This window comes from Rhinoderma darwinii, chromosome 8 (genome assembly GCF_050947455.1).
Source record: "Rhinoderma darwinii isolate aRhiDar2 chromosome 8, aRhiDar2.hap1, whole genome shotgun sequence".
NCBI classification, from domain to species: Eukaryota; Metazoa; Chordata; class Amphibia; order Anura; family Rhinodermatidae; genus Rhinoderma; species Rhinoderma darwinii.
In genome coordinates, this window is record NC_134694.1 from 19,138,338 (window position 1) to 19,162,078 (window position 23,741).

The following is a 23,741-nucleotide window of genomic DNA, read 5'->3' on the forward strand; positions in this document are numbered from 1 at the left end:
TGCATTTAAGGCCAGATTCACACAAAGGAGTGCAGACTCGTTCACGTCCGAGTTGCACCCGTGCGGGTCCCGCTTTCACGGATCCCTCATACACTTGAGGGATCCGTGAATACGGAAGAATCTAGGACATGCTCCATTTTTCATGGACCCTTCAATGGGGTCGTTCGAAATACATGCGTCTGTGTGACCGTAGTATACGTCCGTGTGGCGGCCGTTAAAACAATGTCCGCCACACGGACGTATACTACGGTCATATGAATTCGGCCTAAGAACAACATTACCTGCTTCAAGAGATCTGGATAATTTGATCCTGGCCTGTTTGGTTTTTTTCGTTGTTTTTTTTAAATCAATTTATTATGAGCAGCGTATTGTTTTATAGCTGTTTAGTTTTATGCTGTTTAGGCTTGTTTTTACCCTTGCTGTCCCTTAAAACCAGGTTACTTACCATTTTAGTGCTGTTTGTGATGGCAGGTTTACTTGACATTCTGTTTAGGTATGGAAAGGTGTGCCAGCATATGTGGTAAGTATCTTAAAACACTAGATTAAAGCCATCCTTCTGCATTAGGTGACAGTAAAGGAGATTGCCTTGAAGATTATCCCTTACCACCTTCCCAAGCAAGTCCGCCATGATGGCTGGATAAAATGACTAAGCCCAGCTTTTTGTTCTTAAGTAAGATTATGAAGAAACTAAAAATTTGGGTCCATGCCAGACCTTTTCTCACTTCCCTGACTATAAAAGACACTCATCTATCTCAACTGCATTGTACTGTAGGGGATAAGCTCTGTACCGGGGGCCAATGACAGTTGCAGATAGCAGGGTTTCTCCTGTATGAGCGTGTAGTCATCTCCTCTTCATTGTCCTTGACAATCCCCTAAATTACAAAATGAGAAAAGGCTGTCCAGATTTGAGGATGGAGATGCCAGATGAATTCTACATCCCCATTCCTCTGGAAACCACTAACATTTCTTCTGTTAGCCCATTCCTCGTACCCCAGACGCATCTGGGGACCCCGGGTATCTTCATGAGCTTGTCGGCCTTCATGTTATTCACCATCATCTTTGGCTTTCCCCTTAATGTCCTGACCGTTTTCTGCACTGCCAAGTACAAGAAGCTGCGTTCCCACCTCAACTACATCTTGGTAAATCTGGCTATTGCCAACCTCATAGTTATCTGTTTTGGCTCCACCACTGCCTTTTACAGCTTCTCTCAAATGTACTTCTCCCTGGGAACTTTGGCTTGCAAAATGGAAGGTTTCACCGCCACACTGGGAGGTAAGTGTTTTTATCTAGAACTTTTTATATTGCTGTTAAACATAGATATAGTGGAGAACGTACACTAATAGATTAGGGAATTGCATAAATAGAAATTAACACTTAATTAAATTATTTACTGGCCGTAATGAATACTAATTATTGAAATCACTTATTTTGCAAGTAGGAATGATCCGATTCTACAGCTGGGATTTCAGCTTTTTTACGGGCTCTTTTATAAAAATCTACAGCTCCATAGACGGAGTAAAGCAGGCCACACACGAGATAGCTTTTGGGCAAATGCACTAGCCAGTTCTCCCGACTCCACAAAATCAGACCTATAAAAAACACATGGCGGTTGTAGACAGTAGGGCTCTTAGTACAGTTTTCATTTGGGTCCAGAAGCTTCAGGCTAGAACATGTTTATACAAGTATTGCACAGCGACTCTTGCTCAGCCCTCTCAACCAGACATAAGCGCTAAAGGCCTTTAACACGGGCCAATGATCGGGCAAACGAGCGTTCATATAAACGATCGTTCCCGATCATTGCCCTATGTAAACAGGGCAACGATCAGCCGATGAATGAGCAAACGCTCATTCATTGGCTGATGATCATATAGTTTATGCAGCCGAAAATATTATCGTTCTCGGCAGCACATCTCCCTGTGTAAACTGCTATAGGTGCTGTCGACACGATAGAAATGTATGAGGACGAGCGATCGTTACTACCCCAAACATAGCGCCTTGTGAAAGGCGTAAACGAGCGCCGATCAATGAGCTGTCTCATTGATCGCCACTTGTTTGTACTGCCCATGTAGGGCTGTGTAGGAGGACCTTAAAGAGGCTCTGTCACCACATTATAAGTGCCCTATCTCCTATATAAGGAGATCGGCGCTGTAATGTAGGTGACAGTAATGCTTTTTATTTAGAAAAACGATCTATTTTAAACCACTTTATGAGCGATTTTTAGCTTTATGCTAATAAGTTTCTTATTGCCCAAGTGGGCGTGTTTTACTTTAGACCAAGTGGGCGTTGTACAGAGGAGTGTATGACGCTGACCAATCAGTGACCAATCAGCGTCATGCACTTCTCCCCATTCATTTACACTGCACTAGCGATATAGTTATATCGCTATGTGCAGCTACATACACAAACACTAACATTACTGCAGTGTCCTGACAATGAATATACATCACTACCAGCCTGGACGTGATGTTTATTCAGAATCCTGACACTTCTGAATATTTTCTGTGAGATTCCAGCAAGGCAAGCGTAATCTCGTTTGAAATGACAGGTCACATCGTAATCTCGCAAGATTACGCTTGCCTTGCTGGAATCTCACAGAAAAGATTCAGACGTGTCAGGATTCTGAATAAACATCACGTCCAGGCTGGTAGTGATGTTTATTCATTATCAGGACACTGCAGTAATGTTAGTGTTTGTGTATGTGGCTGTACATAGCGATATAACTATATCGCTAGTGCAGTGTAAATGAATGGAGAAAAGTGCATGACGCTGAGGCTGGGTTCACACGAGCACATTAACGTCCGTAATGGACGGACGTATTTCGGCCAGAAGTCCCGGACCGAACTCAGTGCAGGGAGCCGGGCTCCTAGCATCATAGTTATGTACGATGCTAGGAGTCCCTGCCTCTCCGTGGAACTACTGTCCCATACTGAAAACATGATTACAGTACGGGACAGTTGTCCTGCAGTGAGGCAGGGACTCCTAGCATCGTACATAACTATGATGCTAGGAGCCCGGCTCCCTGCACTGAGTTCGGTCCGGGATTTCCGGCCGAAATACGTCCGTCCATTACGGACGTTAATGTGCTCGTGTGAACCCAGCCTGATTGGTCACGGTCATACACTCCTCTGTACAACGCCCACTTGGTCTAAAGTAAAACAAGCCCACTTGGGCATTAAGAAACTCATTAGCATAAAGATAAAAATCGCTCATAAAGTGGTTTAAAATAGATCATTTTTCTAAATAAAAAGCATCACTGTCACCTACATTATAGCGCCGATCTCCTTATATAGGAGATAGGGCACTTATAATGTGGTGACAGAGCCTCTTTAAGAGCGATCATCTTCTTCCCAGACTTCCCAGCCTGCAGAGAAGATTTCTTCTAAGCTCTTTATGCAGGGAAGCGCCTACATGTGAGACTTTTTCACACTTTTAGGGTATGTTCACACGAGGTCATTACGTCCGTAATTGACGGACGTATTTCGGCCGCAAGTACCGGACCGAACACAGTGCAGGGAGCCGGGCTCCTAGCATCATACTTATGTACGACGCTAGGAGTCCCTGCCTCGCTGCAGGGCAACTGTCCCGTACTGTAATCATGTTTTCAGTATGGGACAGTTGTCCTGCAGCGAGGCAGGGACCCCTAGCATCGTACATAACTATGATGCTAGGAGCCCGGCTCCCTCCACTGTGTTCGGTCCGGTACTTGCGGCCGAAATACGTCCGTCAATTACGGACGTAATGACCTCGTGTGAACATACCCTTAGGCTGGGTTCACACAGTTTTTTGCAGGAGGAAAATCTGCCTCAAAACTCAGTTTGGAATTTTGAGGCAGATTTTCGCAGCGTTTTTCGCCCACGGCCATTGAGCGCCGCGGGCATAAAACATAGCGAAATACGCTGTCTCTGCCTCCCATTGATATCAATGGGAGGTCAGAAGCGTAAACGCCCAGAGATAGGGCATGTCCCTTATTTTTCCTGTGAGACGGGAAAAAAAACGCCTCCGCCTCCCATTGAAATCAATAAGTGGCATTTTCGGCCGTTTTGCGGCGCGGTTTCCGCGTAAAAAAACATAAAAAAACTCTGTGTGAACTCCCCTACTTATTCAAAAGGGCTCAGTGAAGTGGCATGGACTATTTGCATATAGTTTATATTAGATTTCACCCTTTCCCCATTGGCATGTGTGTTTATGCACCTCTAGCCATCGTCATAGTAAAGGATGCCCTGTCTAGCTACACATAAACAAGTTTTTTTTACCACTGTGTAATTCATGACGACATCCCACTTTTTGGGAAGGGTTGCATTTCATTACTGTGTAGTCTTTAGGCATCTGTTTCTTTGTGAATAGTAAATTGGACTTGTTTTTTTTTTTGTCTGATTCTATTGATTTCCAACAAAATTAGCAGCATCAGAGGAGTTGGCAGCTACCCGTCCCATCAACTCGAATGGCCAAACATGCACATTATTGAGTGAAATGCTTATCTAAACCCTGCCATACACCACAGCATGTGTATAGCAACCTTAAAGAGGACCTGTCAGCTCTCCTGACATGTTTGCTTTAGTAAATAATTGTATTCCGTATAAAAATAACAATTCTGGATAACCTTTTCTTAGAATTCTACATTGTGCCGTTCCTCTGTTATTCCTCCTTGAAATGTATGAATAAATGAACAACTGGGTGTTATCCGTTAGGGGTGTCTAACTACACAGTCTGATAATGTCCAATCAGTGCTGACAGTGAGACTGTGTAGGGACACACCTCTTTTACAAGGGAAATGGTAACACCCATTTGTCAATTTATTTATACATTTCCAGGAGGAATAACAAAGAAATGGCACAGCACAGAGTTATAAGAAAAGATGTTCCAGAATTGTTATTATATGGGAAATACAAGTATCTACTAAAATAGACATGTCGGGAGAGCGGACAGGTCCTCTAACTCACCACTTATTATTAGACGGGTCAGTGTCAAGCATTTGCATGTCATATATGGATTAATGTATTTTGCATCTTAATCTCTTAATAACATTTTAGTGTAATCTCTTAACAACATTGCATCCCCTGACAGCTCAGCATGGATTAATTACACAAATATATATGTAGGCATAATTCATAATTATGGTTTTCTATGATGTTATTAGCAGTTCCTCTGAAGACTGACATTTTTTTTAATCTGCTTGATTAACGGAATACAAGTTATTTTATTTCACTCGACTACGGTTTTCTTTAGATTTATACATGTTTCTTCATTATTCAGGAATGGTCAGTCTATGGTCTCTGGCTGTTGTGGCCTTTGAAAGGTTCCTAGTGATCTGTAAGCCCATGGGGAGCTTCACATTCAGAGAGAGCCATGCAGTTATCGGCTGCCTCTTTACCTGGGTGATCGGCCTAGCGGCCGCTACTCCATCATTGCTGGGCTGGAGCAGGTATGATATTTAGTATACAATAAAAAAAATGATCACCAATGTTCTGTATATTGTTTCCTCTATGAGCTCAAGCACTACTTACTTCATTTTTGCATCATTAGTACAATTTTGAATGGAAACGGAAGACTTTTTTTTTAGGAGTAGATCACAGGTCGCCTATATTGACCGACCATACAGAAAAACTCATGGATACCAATGCATGTATTATGATAGTGGCCCATATAGATATGAATGTCTTAATGAACATTCAAAGTACAAAATAGAGACATAATAGGAATAACTTAATCTGTCAACAGCAGTTATCCTGCTTGTTGATAGTTTCCAGGTAGAAATTTTATTCATGCATTGCACAACGTTAATCATCGGTGGAGATTCATTTTCAATAAATTACTACTAGTACAACTATGATGAAGGCTTTAGACAAGGGGTGCACAACCTGTGGTGCAGGGGCCTCATTTGGTCTGCAATGCCTTACTGTGTGACCCGCAACCATCGGAACAAAGACATGCTTGTCTGTGTCCTTATAGTTCAGAAAGATATAGCTGGTAAAAGAAACCTGCATCCTTTTGAGTTGGGGGCACTGTGTGGCTAGCACGGTTATGGAGGGATCGGTGTGGCTGGCATTGTAATCTTTCAGCCCTACATCACTCCGTCATGTCCCGCACTAGTCATAACACAACGCATCAGTTTTACCCAGAGGGCTATACCCATATGACATTTCTGACGTATCCACAGGACGTGATATGAATGTGTGAAGGGTGGGGGTTCCATCTCTGGGACCCCTATAGATCAGTAGAATGGGGAACCCATAACTCCCTGTTTTGCACCCCAGAGATAGAGTGAGTTGTAAAACGCTTATGGTGGCCAAACACGATAGTTGCATGCTGGCCGACAATCTAATGTGTATGGCAGCATCCTGAGTCTCCCTCTACAGCAGATGCCAGGGGAGAGAGGGATCGGGCTGTTGAATTTCAGCATGCCCGATCCTTTTGTTCGGAAGGAGATAAGCCACAGCCAGAGGAGTCTGGCAGCGGCTCTCTCCCTTCCCCCTATCGAAAACACATACACGTTCAGCCAAGCCGAAAGTGCATGTATATGGGGGAATTATTAGGGACGGCGGTCTTGATAGACAGCTATCTAAAGTATATGGCCAGCCTTAGCTGTTTCTGCAACTCCCATAAACTACAATGAGGAAAGCCCCAAACACCTGAACGGGGAGTATGGGAAGAGAGTGAAACCCACACTATGTACTGTCGATATGCCATACATGAGTGGTGTAATCTGGGATTGTTGCCCCTCAGATCAGAAAAGGTTGTATATCCATACTTTAGACCCTAGCTACCATTTCTGCAGGATATGACTGTTACATTGACTGGCACCACTTATCACATTCCCACGAGATATATTGTTGTACACCAGTAGTGATCTACTTTTGAGTTTAATCATCTGCTCCAGATTTTACTGAGTTATCTTGGTCTCCTACAGAGGTAATACTAACCACTTATGGCCACCATACATTATCGATAGAAGTGGTCACGCAGCTTTCCATATAAAATTGCATTTCAAGCCATACAGATTCTAACCATGTTTTATATAAGAACAGACGGTGTTGCTCTTCAACTTTTCTTTAAACATATATAACCTCTGACTCCTTTTTTTCTGTGTCCGCAGATACATCCCAGAAGGTCTGCAGTGTTCCTGTGGACCAGATTGGTATACTGTCAACAACAAATGGAACAATGAGTCTTATGTACTTTTTATGTTCTGCTTCTGCTTTGGATTTCCTCTGACAGTCATTGTGTTCTCCTACGGACGCCTGCTTCTTGCCCTGCATGCTGTAAGTGGTGTTTTCCGGGAGCCTAACAGTAGGGAGAGCAAAGATTGTAGTCACACCCTGGCATATGGTATGGTATGAGATTTTGCCCAGGAGCTTCAAATTACACCACCAGTGCTTTCAGATACTAAGAATGACCTGAAACACAAAGATATTTAAAGGGTTATCTTCTGTTGGCAATGTTTTTTTATTAGAAAGTCCCCCCCCCCCCCCAAAAAAAATTTAAGCTGGTCACAGTATTTCCCGCCAGGACCACCAGGGATCAGCTGTATTCTGTGGAGGTACCTTTCGGCAAGTCTTCAATTGTCCAGCAGCGCCATCACAGGTTAAATTAGTTATTACATGGTATACATTGAAATTAATGGACTGTATAATACATGGACAAGCTGAGAACTTTCGGAGAGGACACTCTTTGAAGCCGCTCTTCGTTACAGCTTATTAATGGAGGTTTTGAATGAGGGATATCCCTATATTAAAGGGAGACTCCATCCCAAACTAAAGTATTCCATGTGTTCCATTAATGAATTCCATGTGTCATTCTCTTACCTGTTCTTTTTCTTGCTGCCTCTATCCTTATATATCACATTGAGGCTGTTGCATAGCAACAGTCTGAATCAACCTTCGGTGACACCTTTTTATCTACTAGAGTCAATGGGGTAATCCTATGTCACTCATACAGGCACCAGAACTTCCTGTATAATGAAATTGCATGGAATGTTCCAAACAGGCTCTCCACAGGGGGGACACAACCTCCTATCTCAGTTACTGCTGATAGACAGGCCCCTTTCACAGTTATAATAAAGAAGATCAAAGATCAGGCTCCCTGACTCTAAATGTATAATCTCATAGTTATTGAGGAGAATATTGGAGGAGGGATAATAACACGGCCCTCCCAGCATGCAGAGATGGTACTGGTTCTAGCGGCTCATGTTATACGGTACTGAGGCATCATGGGATTGATGGCGTAGCCCAGAGGAAGAGAAGGAAGGGTGAAATCTAAAATCCAAGATCATGTCTGATCAGAAGCAGAAAGGGGTCTGGACTGCGGGGTAACAATATACATAAAAGCATTGCAGAGCTGGATAGAAAATCAGGTGGGGGTGCAGAGGTGGAACGTTGTGTTTCTGCTAGAGGTTTTTTTTAAACTTGTATTGCCCTAATAGGGTATTTGATAAGTAATTTCAATATGATTTTTTATATCGTTTACAGAAAACTCCCATAGATTGTTGTAGTCTGCATGATGTAGTTTGTCAATTTTAGGTAGCCCTGCATGTAAGCATTGTAACAATCTTGTAATATACTAACTGTAGCAGTTTGGGGAATGTACAGGGTGGGCCATTTATATGGATAGACCTAAATAAAATGGGAATGGTGATATTAACTTCCTGTTTGTGGCACATTAGTATATGGGAGGGGGGAAACTTTTCAAACTGGGTGTTGACCATGGTGGCCATTTTGAAGTCGGACATTTTGTATCTAACTTTAGTTTTTTCAATGGGAAGAGGGTCATGTGACACATCAAACTTATCGAGAATTTCACAAGAAAAACAATGGTGTGCTTGGTTTTAACGTTACTTTATTCTTTATTCATGAGTTATTTACAAGTTTCTGACCACCTATAAAATGTGTTCAAAGTGCTGCCCATTGTGTTGGATTGTCAATGCAACCCTCTTCTCCCACTCTTCACACACTGATAGCAACACCGCAGAAGCAATGCTAGCACAGGCTTCCAGTATCCGTAGTTTCAGTTGCTGCACATCTCGTATCTTCACAGCATAGACAATTGCCTTCAGATGACCCCAAAGATAAAAGTCTAAGGGGGTCAGATCGGGAGACCTAGGGTGCCATTCAACTGGCCCACGACGACTAATCCACTTTCCAGGAAACTGTTCATCTAGGAATGCTCGGACCTGACACCCATAATGACATAAATAACTCATGAAAGAATAAAGTAATGTTAAAACCAAGCACACCATTGTTTTTCTTGTGAAATTCTCGATAAGTTTGATGTGTCACATGACCCTCTTCCCATTGAAAAAACTAAAGTTGGATACAAAATGGCTGACTTCAAAATGGCCGCCATGGTCAACACCCAGCTTGAAAAGTTTCCCCCCTCCCATATACTAATGTGCCACAAACAGGAAGTTAATATCACCAACCATTCCCATTTTATTTAGGTGTATCCATATAAATGGCCCACCCTGTAGATAGGTAAAGAGACAGTCTCAGCGCAGTATTCTTGTTAACCAGGACTTTAGAAGCTTTATTTCTCTTTCAATCAGGGAAATCCAATAAACACAATGGTAGCGTGTCTCATCAGCATACACAAAGGTTTCACATAACAAAAGTCCAGGTATAGCTCACACAGTCCAGCCCTTTGCAGGGGTTAGCTCTCACCCCTCCATAAATGTCAGATCCGCTCAGCAGCAAACCAGTCCTCACCTTCCTGCTTCCCCTCTCTGACACACTCCCCCAGCAGTAATTTTCTCTTAGTTAATTACCCCCCACCTTTGTGGAGGGAAGACCCTATGTTAACCCCTTAATAGGCGTCTAGGGATATATCTCTCTTGGCAGATTAACCCCCTCAACCTGTTACATAACACAATATTTAGAAATCGACTTGGTGAACCTTTATTTAAGGGTCTGGGGTCTGTATATATTTAGAAGGTCTGGTCTGGGGTCTGTATTTAGGAGGTTTGATCTTGGGGGTCTGTATTTATTTAAGCATCTGGGGGTCTGTATTTATTTAGGGGGTCTGGGATCTGTATTCATTTAGGAGGTCTGGTCTGGGGTCTGTATTTACATATCTCATCTTGAACAGGTTGCCAAGCAACAGGAACAGTCGGCCACTACACAGAAAGCTGAGCGAGAAGTGACCAGAATGGTGATTATGATGGTTGCGGGATTCTTAGTGTGCTGGCTCCACTATGCTTCCTTTGCTCTGTGGGCTGTAACACATCGTGGAGAAGTATTTGACTTGCGTATGGCTTCCATTCCCTCTGTATTTTCAAAGGCCTCCACGGTTTACAACCCATTTATTTACATTTTCATGAATAGACAGGTGAGTAGATCTGCATAGCTGTATGTCTGGCCAAGTTGTTATGGGAAGGCACATATGTCATAAAGAGCATATCCAGTCACAATTTATACTCCGTCACATCATTGATACAAAAAACACTAAGGATATGTTCACACGCCCCATTTACGGACGTAATTCAGGCGTTTTACGCCTCGAATTACGGCCGAAAAAACGGCTCCAAACATCTGCCCATTGAATTCAATGGGTCTTACGGTAAAAAGACGCCCGCCTCAAAGAAGTGCATGTCACTTCTTGGGACGTAATTGGAGCCATTTTTAATTGACTCCAATGAAAACCAGCTCCAATTACGTCCATAAAAGACGGCGCGAAAAACGCGTGCACTTGTCATAACGTCTGAAATTCAGGAGCTGGTTTCGCCTGAAAACAGCTCCGTAATTTCAGACGTAATTGGCGTTGCCATGTGAACATACCATAAAAGTTAAGTGGAAAATACATTTTAGATAATAGATCAAACTTTTTATTTTATTTTGATTATTAATCTTAACCTCTTAACGACGAAGGATGGATAATATCCGTCCTGTGCAGGTGTTCGTTCCCGCAAAAGGACGGATATATCTATCCTCTGATCGCGCGGGTACTGCCAGAATACCCACGCGATCAGCGGCAGGAGCACAGCTGTTATACACATCCTGCCTCCTGCCGGAATCGAAGCGCTCCGATTCCGGCAGTTTAACTTATTAGATGCTGCTATCCATAGCAACAGCGGCAACTAATGTGTTTGACAGAGGGAGGGAGCTCCCTCTGTCACCCCATCAGCGCCCCCGCAAAGAAATCGCAGGGCGCCGTTTGGTTTCCATGGCAGCCGGGGGCCTAACAAAGCGTTATATCAGCGATCAGCAGATCGCATAGTGAAGTTCCCTGGTGGGACTAAAAAAAAAAAAAAAAAGTTACGTTTATAAAAAAAAAATGTATATTAGTCAAAATAAGATAAAAACACTTTTTTTTCACAAAAAAGTGGTTTTATTTCGTAAAAGTGTCAAAACAAATAAAACATACACATATATGGTATCCCCGCAATCGTAACGACTCAAAGAATAAAATTAACACATTAATTAAAGAGCTGGATTAACTGCGTCCAAAAAACCCACCAAAAACGGCGTCAAAATTATTTTTCTCCCATTCCCCCCATAAAAAATAAAATAAAAATTCATCTATAAGTCCTATGTACCCCAAAATACTACTAATGAAAACTACACCTTGGCCTGCAAAAATCAAGCCCACATGCGGCCACATTTACGGAAAAAGAAAAAAATTACGCCTCTTGGAACGCGGCGATGCAAAAACAAGTAATTTTTTTCTAAAAGGGTTTTTATTGTGCAAACGTAGGAAAACATATAAAACCTATACATATTTGGTATCCCCGTACTCGTCCTGACCCATAGAATAAAGTTAACATGTTATTTACGCTGCATAGTAAACAGCGTAAATGTATAACGTGAAAATCAATGCTGGAATAGCTGCTTATTTTCAATTTTCTCCGAAAATAAAGTTAATAAACGTTAATCGATATATTATATGAATCCAAAAATGGTGCAATTGCAAAATACAACTCGTCCCGCAAAAAACAAGCCCACATATGGCTATGTCGACGGAATAACGCGCAAAATGGCCTGGTCATTAAGGGGTTAATATACCTCATATCAGAGAACATATTTCAAAGTCTCTTTTACACTGGGAAGTGCTTTATAATGCACTCATTATCACCCCGTTAATAAATGTTGTCATGTTGCTAATTTAAGGAGTTTTCCAGGACATTACATTGATAGCCTATCCTTAGGCTAGGTCATCAATGTATGATCGGTAGGAGTCCTCCACCCGGGATCCCCACCAATCAGCAGAACGAACGGGCAATGGGGCCCCTTGACTGCAGTACCTGCTACAGTGACACCTATAATAATGTGGCTGGGCCTGGTACTGAATCTGGGCATAAATTTAAAAAAAACTTTTCGATCCCATTGGTATAGTTCAAGTGTTGGACTGGGCTTTGTTGGACGCAACAAAGGAAATAATTATTCGGGTCTACTCGCCATCAGATCAGAACATATGCTCATTCACCCTCAATTGCATGGTAACCTTTAGTGTTAATGTACTCACAGGACATATCATCAAAAAGGTCAAATAGGTTATTTGTGAATCAACCCATTAAAAAATTAACCCTAATGGCAAGTGATGGGCTCCAAAATTACACCTTTGTGGCTCCTTACTCCTCTGGCATTATGGGGGCCAGTCTGACCCTGCACAGTCCATAAGTCAATAGCTGCATGTCATGTTTTAAATAGATACTGTTATTGTGCTAAGTCAGCTGCCCATAAGTATGCACTACAGGTGACTTAATATTTACTGACAGACATGTGATCATACCTGAGACTCTTTTTTTTTAATTTTTTTTTTGCAGTTCCGATCTCACATGATGAAGCTGATCTTCTGTGGAAAGAATCCATTTGGTGATGATGAGGATACTTCTGCCTCTGGGTCTACCCAGGTGTCTTCAGTGTCCAGCAGTCAGGTGGCTCCGGCATAACATCAACTGCATCTGGCCTCTGTTCTGCCACGTCTGCTGCCACGACTGTGTGCCCTAAAATGCTTCCAGGTGACACCACAATCCTTCAAAAATCCTCACCCAATTATCCCACAGCCTCTATGAAAATAAGTTATTCAACTTGGCTAAGTAGATGCTACATCTTCAGGAGTCACCTCATCCCTTCCTCAACCCATAGCAAACTTGAGACTCTTTATTTAACACACAGTATGCGGTAAAAGGCCGCCAGAGTGTATACCAGTGGCACTAAGTATGATTTAGATGCTACATTCAATTGTTAATGCTTATTGCTTTGTCGAGATCCTGAAAAAGTCCAGTCCGCCTCTTGTAGAGACAAGAGGAAGGGGTTCCACATTTATTAAAGTTATACCGACAGCAAATTTAGCTTATAGCATTTTCTTAAATCACATCCAAAGTCGTTGACCAAACTAAATACCGGCTTAATTCCATAGCTTGAGAACGTTAAGGGAAGAGGTTTTATGAGTCTGAGAAGTACTATTATTAGCTACAGGTTTGTTCATATATTATGTATGTTCCCATCATATACAAAGATACATTTTTACTTTGATTCTTTGAGAAATTAATTAAAGTAATTGGAGATTTTGTAATTGAACCCACTCCTAGACGTAAAAAAAAAAATCAGGTCCAAATAATGTAGTGTTAAACTATAGCTAATGACCAGATGGAGCTTGAGATATGTGCATGATCTACAGCTCTGAATGGTCCCACTTTAGGTTGTAATGACTGGAGTCCTATATAAAACGCGTCCACACGTCTAACCAGTATTACACATCATTTACATATTGTGCGCTATATTTACTGCTTGTTTTATAATGAAACATATAAGATAACATTTCCTCCTTGTCAACCGGACAATGCCATGGATTCATGAATATGGAGCTAAAATATCTGACCTTCAAAAGTAATGATAATAATACTAAGCATAAAAAGCTTTGATTGACAGACAAAATAAACAGAAGTGTCATAACGGCACTCTGCAGCCTATATTCTTCCCAAAGATAGGACTATTTTGTATGGAAAAAATTATATGACCTAGGACGACCTTGTAAGAGGCAAAATTTGTTTCAAAACTGAAATATTCATCTGCTTTGACCCAGTAATATATAAAATATATATATATTTATACTTACAATGCCACTTATTGTACTTGTAAAAGAAACCTATCTAGTTCTGTATATGTAAAGACTCGCTCCGATGGGCTGAATTTTTGTACATTATTTGAAGTATTAAAAGCCTTAGCTTATTCTGCATTTTATACAGATTTAAGTCTTTTTTTCCCCCCTATAATATGGAGCAAAGGATAATGGAGATGTGTGGACCTTCATTTTCAAAGGCTACAAGAGTCACGATGGTGGAAATGGTCGAGAAGAATGAAATGTCTTAGCTCCCATCATCATACAATGGCAAAAGGCTGGATGTGTTGCTCTTGATGTATTAGAAACTTGTACCTTTGTTATCTGGGGAGGGCGGGGGGGGGGGGGGGTGTCTTTTTTTAACAATGTCCAGAAGATATACTCATGACTGCCCCATGATCAGTAACCCTTCTCATACTGTAGCACTGTCACCGTCCTGCATGTCCTCAAAGCAGAAATACATGTTCAATATTGTAAATATTTTTCGGCAAGCCTAGCAGGCTTATATCTGTATTTGTTTCTTTGTAGAGAGTAGTTTAGTTTTAGGCACCTGTCATTTCATTAAATAAACATATCAGATGCATCGCTGATGCTGCTCCTTGATGTTTGCATTTCTTTCTAATTGGTTGGTCGAAGACAGAAAACTATTCCCATCTTTACTTACTACCACTTATATGTATTTTTTTGACAATCTTGTCTCAATTTGTAATTTTATTTTTTTACTAGAAACAGCGCTACTTTGTCCATGGGCTGTGTCTAGTATTGCAACTCACGACTATTCACTCCAATGGATATGAGCTGCGATACCAGAAACAGCCCCTGTGCAAGAGTGATGCTATTTCTAGAAAAAAAAGCAGACCCTCTCTTCAAATCCAGGAGAACCCCTTTAAAGGCTATTAAAACAAATTGTATACTCCTAAAAACACATAGATTCACAGCTCTTAGAAGAATGGTGTGGGAGAAGATGTCCCAATCCAATCATGGAAAAAATTAGGGACTTAAAGGGAACCTGTCATGTTAAAAAGGCAGTCCAATCTGCGACGAGTATTTTTTAGAGCAGGAGTAGTTGAGCAGATTGATATAAAGTTTTGTGGGAAAATATTTAGTATAAAATGTAATTTATTCATTTTAACTTTTGCTCATCCTGGGCTTGGGAGTCCAGTGGGTGGTTTTACTCAGTGATTGACAGCCTTCCCTGTATGAAGACAGATAGCTGTCAATCAGTGATTAGGACCGCCCACTGAACAGGGATATAAATGAATAAATTACAAGTTATAATGATACAATTTTTCTACAAAACTATATATCAATCTGCTCAGCTCCCCCTGCTCTATAGCATGCTCTTTGCAGATTGGACTACATTTTCATTGTGACAGGTTCCCCTTAAGAACGTCCTATTAGATGGTTGAATTGCTTGCTATATAGTGGCAGGACAACCCAGCCTGCACTGCTCTAGAGGTATGAAACTATCACAGCAAAACCTACTGCCAACGTGTAAAAGGTAGTGAAAGCCGATATTTGTTCAGTAAAAACAGACACATCATGCATGTACACATTGAAGGGCAGCTTCTAGCGATTGTAATTTTTTTTACGTTTCCCTCTTCCGGGATATGAAATGTTGGAAGGTGTCACTAGGAGAACTTTCATGTCACATCTATGGAGTTTGGAGGGGTGAGCGACTGCCAGGTACCTCCAGTGCAACTCATCTCTGGGGATAAAAAAAAAAGAGGATCAGTCAAAAAATAATCCATTTTGATTCAACAATGGATAGATAGTCTACTGATGCCAACTCACACCAAAAATTATGGAATCTGTCCATGTATAGGCAGGTTAAGCCAAAGATACAGATATATTGTTAAGGATCTGCCAGGCACAGCTTCTGTATCTACACCCATAGGTAATCAGTCTGCACCTGCTTCTATGTCTGTGAGACTGACTCCATCTTCCACCACTCAGGATGGCAGGCTTAGGAGTGGGAGAGCCTATCACAGCCTGGCCAGACGGAGCTAGCTCCCGCCCTCTGTCTATTTATATCTGCCTTTCCTGTTCCTCCTTGCTTGTGATTCTTCTCGTTTGGTTTCCTGGCGCTGCTGCAGCTTCTTGATCTATTTGACCCTGCTTCATATTGACCCAGGCTTACTGACTACTCTCCTGCTCTGCGTTTGGTACCTCGTACACTCCTGGTTTGACTCGGCTCGTTCACCACTCTTGTTGCTCACGGTGTTGCCGTCGGCAACTGCCCCTTTTCCCATGCTTCTGTGTACCCTTGTCTGTTTGTCGTGCACTTATTGAGCGTATGGACCGTCGCCCAGTTGTACCCCGTCGCCTAGGGCGGGTCGTTGCAAGTAGGCAGGGACTGAGTGGCGGGTAGATTAGGGCTCACTTGTCAGTTTCCTTACCCCTAGCATTACATATATGGTATAAAATATAGTATACGGAAATTTACTATATTTTGGTTGGCTCAGTACTTCTTGAAAAAACTTGAGAAATGGCCAAGAGTCAAGCGTTATTTTATATACAACGTAATAAATGTACAACTAGTTGTGCGAACTTTTGCTAATTGTTTACAGGCCAGTGTATTATGTTATGGTGTATTTATTAATATTTGCAGAACCCCAATTATTTTTCATTGAAATAAAAGAAGTTGATATAATTTTGTGAGCCGTGAGGTCAGCTCCGCAATAGTTAGTTTAGAGCATTGATGGTGTCATTTGGTAGCTTGTATTCCAGGTATTAATCTACTGTACTATTTTTGCAGAACCCCAAATGACATAGTTGTGTATATACCGAGCTCTAAAGTTCACATGACCCCATTGTTATCTTCTAGGTACATGGTAGTTAAATGGTCTCCCATCACATATACAATTTGATCTGTTTGGTGCCACCACTTCTCCTCTCCATTGGTGTCATGTGTTTGGTAAAATAGTCTGGTTACTATATTATTAAATGTAATAAATTACCAGCAAATAAGTCTTGGAGTCACATTGTTAAACATTCTGTTTAGCCGTCTCTTAGTTATATCTGTTTTTTAAAAATATGACCAATAAGGTTGACCATCCCCGGGATTTCTTAGAAAGCTAGATGGCAGGTCTACCCAGAGGTTTAACTTGAACCTCTTGACCCAAATACAAAATCTGTACTAGGGCCTCCCTCCTACCCTGTGCCATTTATAATACTGGTGCATTCTTATGTAGCAGAGGGGCTTTTGGGCCCACGCAGGAACCAGGGCAGAGATCCAACTGCTACCTCTGCCCCCTTATAGCTCCACCCCTGGGTCTGACAACGTCTCCGTCCCCATTTTCATGCTTAAATAGTTGAATTTGCCATTAAGGAGTGTAAACCCCAGGCAGAGTTGTGAGTTGTAATGACAGACATTAGTGGTCACCTTTGGAAATCAGCAAAGGAAGAAAACAATATAATTAGAAAAAGCGAAACAGAATTTTAACGTGACCGAAGCAAAAAACTTAAGGACTGGCGTCTCATACGCCAGTCTTAATATAAAGTTACCTGGAGTAAGACGCGTATAATTTATTAAGAAGTGCATGCCTGAAAGGTAAATCTACGCCAGCTTGTAATTATAATTATGATAAATTTTGTCGAGCCATGACAGGCCACGTCCTCCCAAAAAGTGGTGTGAGGGGCGTATATGCACCAAAAGGAATTTTTTCATTTGTGACTTTCCTAAACCAGAAAACGGTCTTAAAAAAATAATAAATGCCCCCCATGGATTCTATTTCTTGGTATTTTTTTAATTTTAACGGAAAATAAGTTTTTATTGTCTTATTTATTACCTCACAGATAATGGTGACAGGATCATAACCCATGTTGTTAATTATACGAACCGTAACTAATTTCAGAAGTCATTATTTTCCTTTGCTAAGGTAACAAAACACAACTAAAGATACTAATATGTTTCTGTAAAGACACCAAGAGTTAAGCCGATGATGGAGTTACATAGTAGCAGCCAGTTCAGCCAGGGCCTTGGATTAAAGACACAAGGACCTGGCACTTGAACCTCCTGCTAAAGTCAGAAGAAGGTCCAGATATTGTTAACTATTTGTCTTACCTCACGCTGCCCCCTGGCTGCCAGTGTGGTACGTGACTGAGTTCTGCTAGTAGTGAACTTTTGTTTAGTAATATGGAATAGTTCAGAACTAGCGGAATTCCTATCAAGGACCCACAGAGAGAGGGCAGGAGGTGATTGTTTTCAGGTCCAGTCCATGGTGAGGCAAAACAGAGTATGAAAGGATGAAAAATCGCATTATTTAGTTTGTTATATTTTTCATATAAGCATAGTGATACATGACAACCATGGCCACGTTATATCACTCAGTTGCACTGGTTTGCCCCAAGTAAAAGTGTGAGTGGCCATGACAGTCACTTGATGGTTGCACATCTCCATGCAACCCTCTTGTGCTACGAATTGTATTTCAGATTTTGTTGCATAACAAGGGCTTAAATATACAGTGAGCAGATTTTGTTTTCCCAGAAAAAAGGGTGGATTTATATTCTGCATTTTTTTTTGCACAATCCAATTAATTCTGGTCCTATCAAGCGACCACTGATGTTTATCCAACTATAGGGAAATGTTTCCATTGATATTGAACTTAAAAGTATTGTTTCACAAGGTTATTCTCTGTGTAATAAAAGTTATACATTTTCCAGTATACATTCTGTATCAATTCATGGTTTTCAATATCTCTGCTTGCTGTAATTCAATAGGAGCTTTGATTGTCTACTCCGAGTGTATACAAATCTGTCCTGGTTTCTAGCTACAAGACACATCTCTGATACGCATACTGTAACCTGTGTGAACATCACATAACCAGAACAGACTTTTATCCACTGGAAGTAAACAATGAAGGTTCCAATTGGTTGACAGCAAGCAGAGATCTTGAAAACCATGAGGCATTGACACAGAAAGTGTATTGGAAAATGTTTAACTTTTCATTATACAAATAACCTTTATTTGCTGAAATGTCTTTAATCTGATTTCAAAGTTTATGTAGTTGGATAAGTAGGTATGGTTTTCATCTTTTAGCATAGGAATGACTGACCTGATGTCACGATAGGATCAAGGTTATAAAGATATCACTGAAAAATCTCTACATTTAAATGCTCAACAACAATCTTAGACAATGATCATAAGCAAATGCTACATTCTAACAGTAACTCAATTTCCAGGGGCAATGTCCAAAGACCCATGGCCCGAAGTGGCTCAATGCCCCTTAGTAATTTGCAAAAGTACTTAAAAAGTGCAGGGCCTGCCAAAAAACAAGTGTATCATGGATATAATGGTTGGTAAGGAGCCCATGACCTTTAGTACCTCGGGGCTAAGTTAACTCTAAGCTTGCCCATGATTGCTAACCCACCTGCCCCCCGTTTTGACACCGATTTTTGCCCCCTATTAGACCAATATCAATATCAGTTGTTGTATATAAAAAGGATCAGATTCCCATAGTAAATCTGTCTCAACTGCCAAAAAAAATTTATCTTCCCAGTTCAATGCACTTGCAAAATCCCAGAAAAACAATAATCACAAAATGTATTTTTGTAAAACTTTTTTTCAGCATACATCATTTCATTATGGCGAGCCTACCCCTGGCTCCACATTTCTCACCGCCTACCTCAGTTACCAAGGACCAGTTTTGACTACCTGCCACTTTCAGTCCCCTAGGTTGCCAGCTGTCTGGGCCGAAACCCAGACTGGGGGTCTGTGGTCCAGCTTGTTTCCCCCTCCCCATCTGCTTCAACTGCTAGAAAATGTATCTTAGCCACTTCAAATAATACTCCGGCTAAATGTTCTAAATTAGTAAAAAGTTACTAAGTTTATGTAACACACCAGGGCTGTTTTTTCTTTCACTCTTGTCCTAGAAATGCAATCTTTCAAGGTGCATACATCCTTCGCACCACAGGTGATAACTACTACACCATGTTACTGGACTGTGTAGATTTTTGCTTCCTTTCAGATATTTCTCTCTGTTTTCTGGTCCAAATGCAGAAGGAAGCAACTAAAATGGAGCAAAGAACTCAGTATTATGTGCAGAGCGCATGTAGGGGGCGGGAACAGCAGGAAGTCAGTGTGGTACAGTTTTAGCCAATAGCTGCAGAGCAGGAAGTGATGTTATAGAGGGGGGTGGGGCATCATGTTGTTTTTTTTCATATGTACAGCTCCCTGGAATTAATGGTGCATATAAATAAATAATAATAATAATCATTTTGTTGTTGCCTGTGGTTTTAAGGTGCTATAGTGTACATAGGCACCTTGGAATCTTGCATTTCGGGGATCAGAGTGAAAGAATTAATGTCCCTGGCGTGTTACATAACCCTAGTAGCTACATTAAACTCATTATGAAATTTTGTCTGGAGTTTTACCTTTAAATAATTTTGTCTGGCACTAACCATTATCACATCAATTGCAATGATGGGAATTAGTGGCCACGATAGGAGGGTTTTGTTTTGCTAAGATATTCAAAGAATTAAAAAATGTGTTTTTAATCTACGGGTTTAATAATTGCTAATAAGCAAATAATAATTATTAATATCATTCTGCTTAGACCTCCCTGTGAGATCATTCAAATTATCAATGATCATTGAGAAACAATTTATATGAAATTATAAGTGGCATCTTTGGCATATATAATATTGTATTAATTATTACTATAAAAATCTCTTAAAGTTGTCGACCAGTCTTATGTAAACAAAGCTTTTCACCTTCTGATATACTTTGTATATCATTTTACTATTTTCAAAATCTCTGCTTGCTGCCTATGAATATATTTTTTCCCCCCTTTGAAAGGTCAAAAAACCACCCTGCTAATTCTCGAGTCTGTTACATTGTTTCAGGGTACGTAACAGTTATTATCTTGGAATTAGGAAAAATTTGTCCTGCTGGCATGTTTAATTCAAAGAGGATTGACTAGACTCATACATTGTAAAAACAGTTAGCAATGTCTTTTGGAGGTTTGCTCGATTTATTTATTTATTTCAGTTACTTATATAGCGCCAACATATTACGCAGCGCTGTACAGAGGTCCTCTTGTTTACTGTCCCCATTGGGGCTCACAATCTAAATTCCCTATTGGTATGTGGGAGGAAACCGGAGTACCCGGAGGAAACCCACGCAAACACGGAGAGAATATACAAACTCCATGCAGATGTTGTCCTTGGTTAGATTTGAATCCAGGACCCCAGCGCTCAATTTGAAACGATTTATACATTACTGTACATCCTGATTACTTCCTTGGTCTGGTACTTGTAATATGTGTTTCATTTTTACAGGTCATGCATTGTTGTAATGGAATGCTAACTATACAAAAATTTTCACTTACATCTCAGGCTGTTATGTTTCCTTCAGCCTTTGTACATTGTACGACTATTTTGTCTTATTTTGATTGATGTTAATTTGGAAAATCTCAATAAAAATTTACTGATTTAAAAAAAACAACAGTTAGCAATGCGAGCAGAACCATGTCAGAAAGGGATTTCAGCCTAGGAACCTAAACAAGAATGTTTCCATTTGCTAACCGCAAGCATGTATCTTGAAAATAGTGAGCAATTGAAACAAACTTTTAATTATACATCAGCTAAGCTTTGTTTAAAGAGACTCTGTCACCACATTATAAGTGTCCTATCTCTTACATAATGAGATCGGCGCTGTAATGTAGGTAACAGCAGTGTTTTTTATTTCGAAAAACTGTCTATTTTCACCAAGTTATGAGTGATTTTAGCTTTATACTAATGACTTTCTTAATGCCCAACTGGGCGTGTTTTTACTTTTGACCAAGTGGGCATTGTACAGAGGAGTGTATTACGCTGACCAATCAGTGACCAATCAGTGACCAATCAGCGTCATACACTTCTCTCCATTCATGTACTCAGCACATAGTGATCTTGCGAGATCACGATGTGCTGTCACCCATCACACATTAACATTACTGAAGCGTCTTGAAAGTGAATAGACATCACCTCCAGCCAGGACGCGATGTCTATTTACAATCCCAACACTTCGGTAACGTTTGTGTGTGACTTACAGCACAGCAAGCGTAATCTCGCGAGATCACGCTGTAAATGACAGCACAACGTGATCTCGATGTGCTGCGCTGTGAGTCACACTCAAACGTTACCAAAGTGTCGGGATTGTGAATAGACATCACGTCATGGTTGGACGCGGTGTCTATTTACTGTCAGGATGCTTCAGTAACATTAATGTGGGTATATGTGACAGCACATAGTGATTCTGCATTGTTCACTAAGTGCAGAGTAAATGAATGGAGAGAAGTGTATGACGCTGATTGGTCACTGATTGGTCAGCGTCATACACTTCTCTCCACAACGCCCACTTGGTCAAAAGTTTAAATACGCCCAATTGGCCATTAAGAAAATCTTTAGCATAAAGCTAAAATTGCTCATAACTTGGTGAAAATAGATCGTTTTTCTAAATAAAAAAAACACTGCTGTTACCTACATTACAGCGCCGATCTCATTATGTAGGAGATAGGGCACTTATAATGTGGTGACAGAGCCTCTTTAAATAAATGTAGACAAACCCTTTAACAAAGGGGCTCCTATGTAAAATAGCACAAGGAGTGGAGGTGTTGCTCATATTAACCAATCAGCTCACTGCTTTGATTACGTAATCTGCACTCAGAAAGAAAGCTGAAATCTGATTTGTTGCTATGGGCAACACTTCCACTTTCAGACTGCACTAGTTTTTCTTCATGAGACCAAATATATCTTAAAGGCAACTTCTCATGTTGATCATGCTGTCCATCCTGTTGGCCTCATGGTATAGAGCAGGAGAAAAATTCAGTGTAACCTACCATTTATTTATTTAAATCCCTACTCAATGTGGGCTAAGAAATTCAATGGGCGGTCTCAACCATTGATTGACAACCTTTCCTGTATAAAGGTGCAGAAAGAAGCCGCCAATCACTGAGTAGGACCTCCCACTGGACTCATAAGGCCTCAAGATTTTCTTACAAAACTATACATCAATCTTCTCAACTCCTCCTGCTATGCTGCTCGCAGATTGGACAGCATGTTTGACATGACAAGTTCCCTTTAAAGAATGACTCTAAGAATATAAAACTAGGGCAGTCTGAATGGCACGCCAAACTCCATTACCAAAACGTTGTGAAAAATGAAGGCCTGATTGGCTTAGAGGCGCCACAACCTTGTGGACCAATCGGGCCAAAATGAGCCTTCATTTAGATAAAGCATATATATGCTACATTCAGTATATTTCCCCAAAGCTGTATCAAAATATGGGAACGTTTTTAGGACCCAAGGTCTATGGTGATCCTATGTAGGGTCCAATTAGGGTTTGCTCGATTGTCTCCCTCTCTTGGTTCCTAAGCAATACTTTATTCTAGTTTAATGGCTGGGGCTATGAAGACCTTTAAGTATTTCTAGCATTAATAGAGTAATTTTCTCTATGGCATTGCTATTGAAGGGGTTGTCTCATCACCCTTTTAACATGAGAGACGTTCCGGAGACCCCGGGCAAACTACTGATTTTGCAGGGAGAAGTTGCAGTTGGCTGATAATTTTTCATGCAGTGCCTAGAATGGCCGTCTATTTAATACATGAACAGACCGGGTCCACCAATGCAAGAGGCGCTGCCTCATATGGAGGGTCCTGAGCGAAGGACCCCCTTCTATGATGTCTATATGCCCTAATAGGGCATATGGT

General features: G+C 40.9%; 1 protein-coding gene across 1 annotated transcript; it reads left to right on the forward strand.

Annotated features, from left to right (window-relative positions):
• The first annotated feature begins 300 nt into the window (after nucleotides 1-300).
• LOC142659359 (blue-sensitive opsin-like) lies at nucleotides 301-14,637 on the forward strand. The gene is made up of 5 exons (XM_075835433.1): nucleotides 301-1,272; nucleotides 5,254-5,422; nucleotides 7,094-7,259; nucleotides 10,078-10,317; nucleotides 12,752-14,637. Exons 1-5 carry the CDS (start codon nucleotides 885-887, stop codon nucleotides 12,875-12,877), a joined length of 1,089 nt encoding a protein of 362 aa, XP_075691548.1. The 5' UTR covers nucleotides 301-884; the 3' UTR covers nucleotides 12,878-14,637.
• The last annotated feature ends 9,104 nt before the right edge of the window (nucleotides 14,638-23,741 follow it).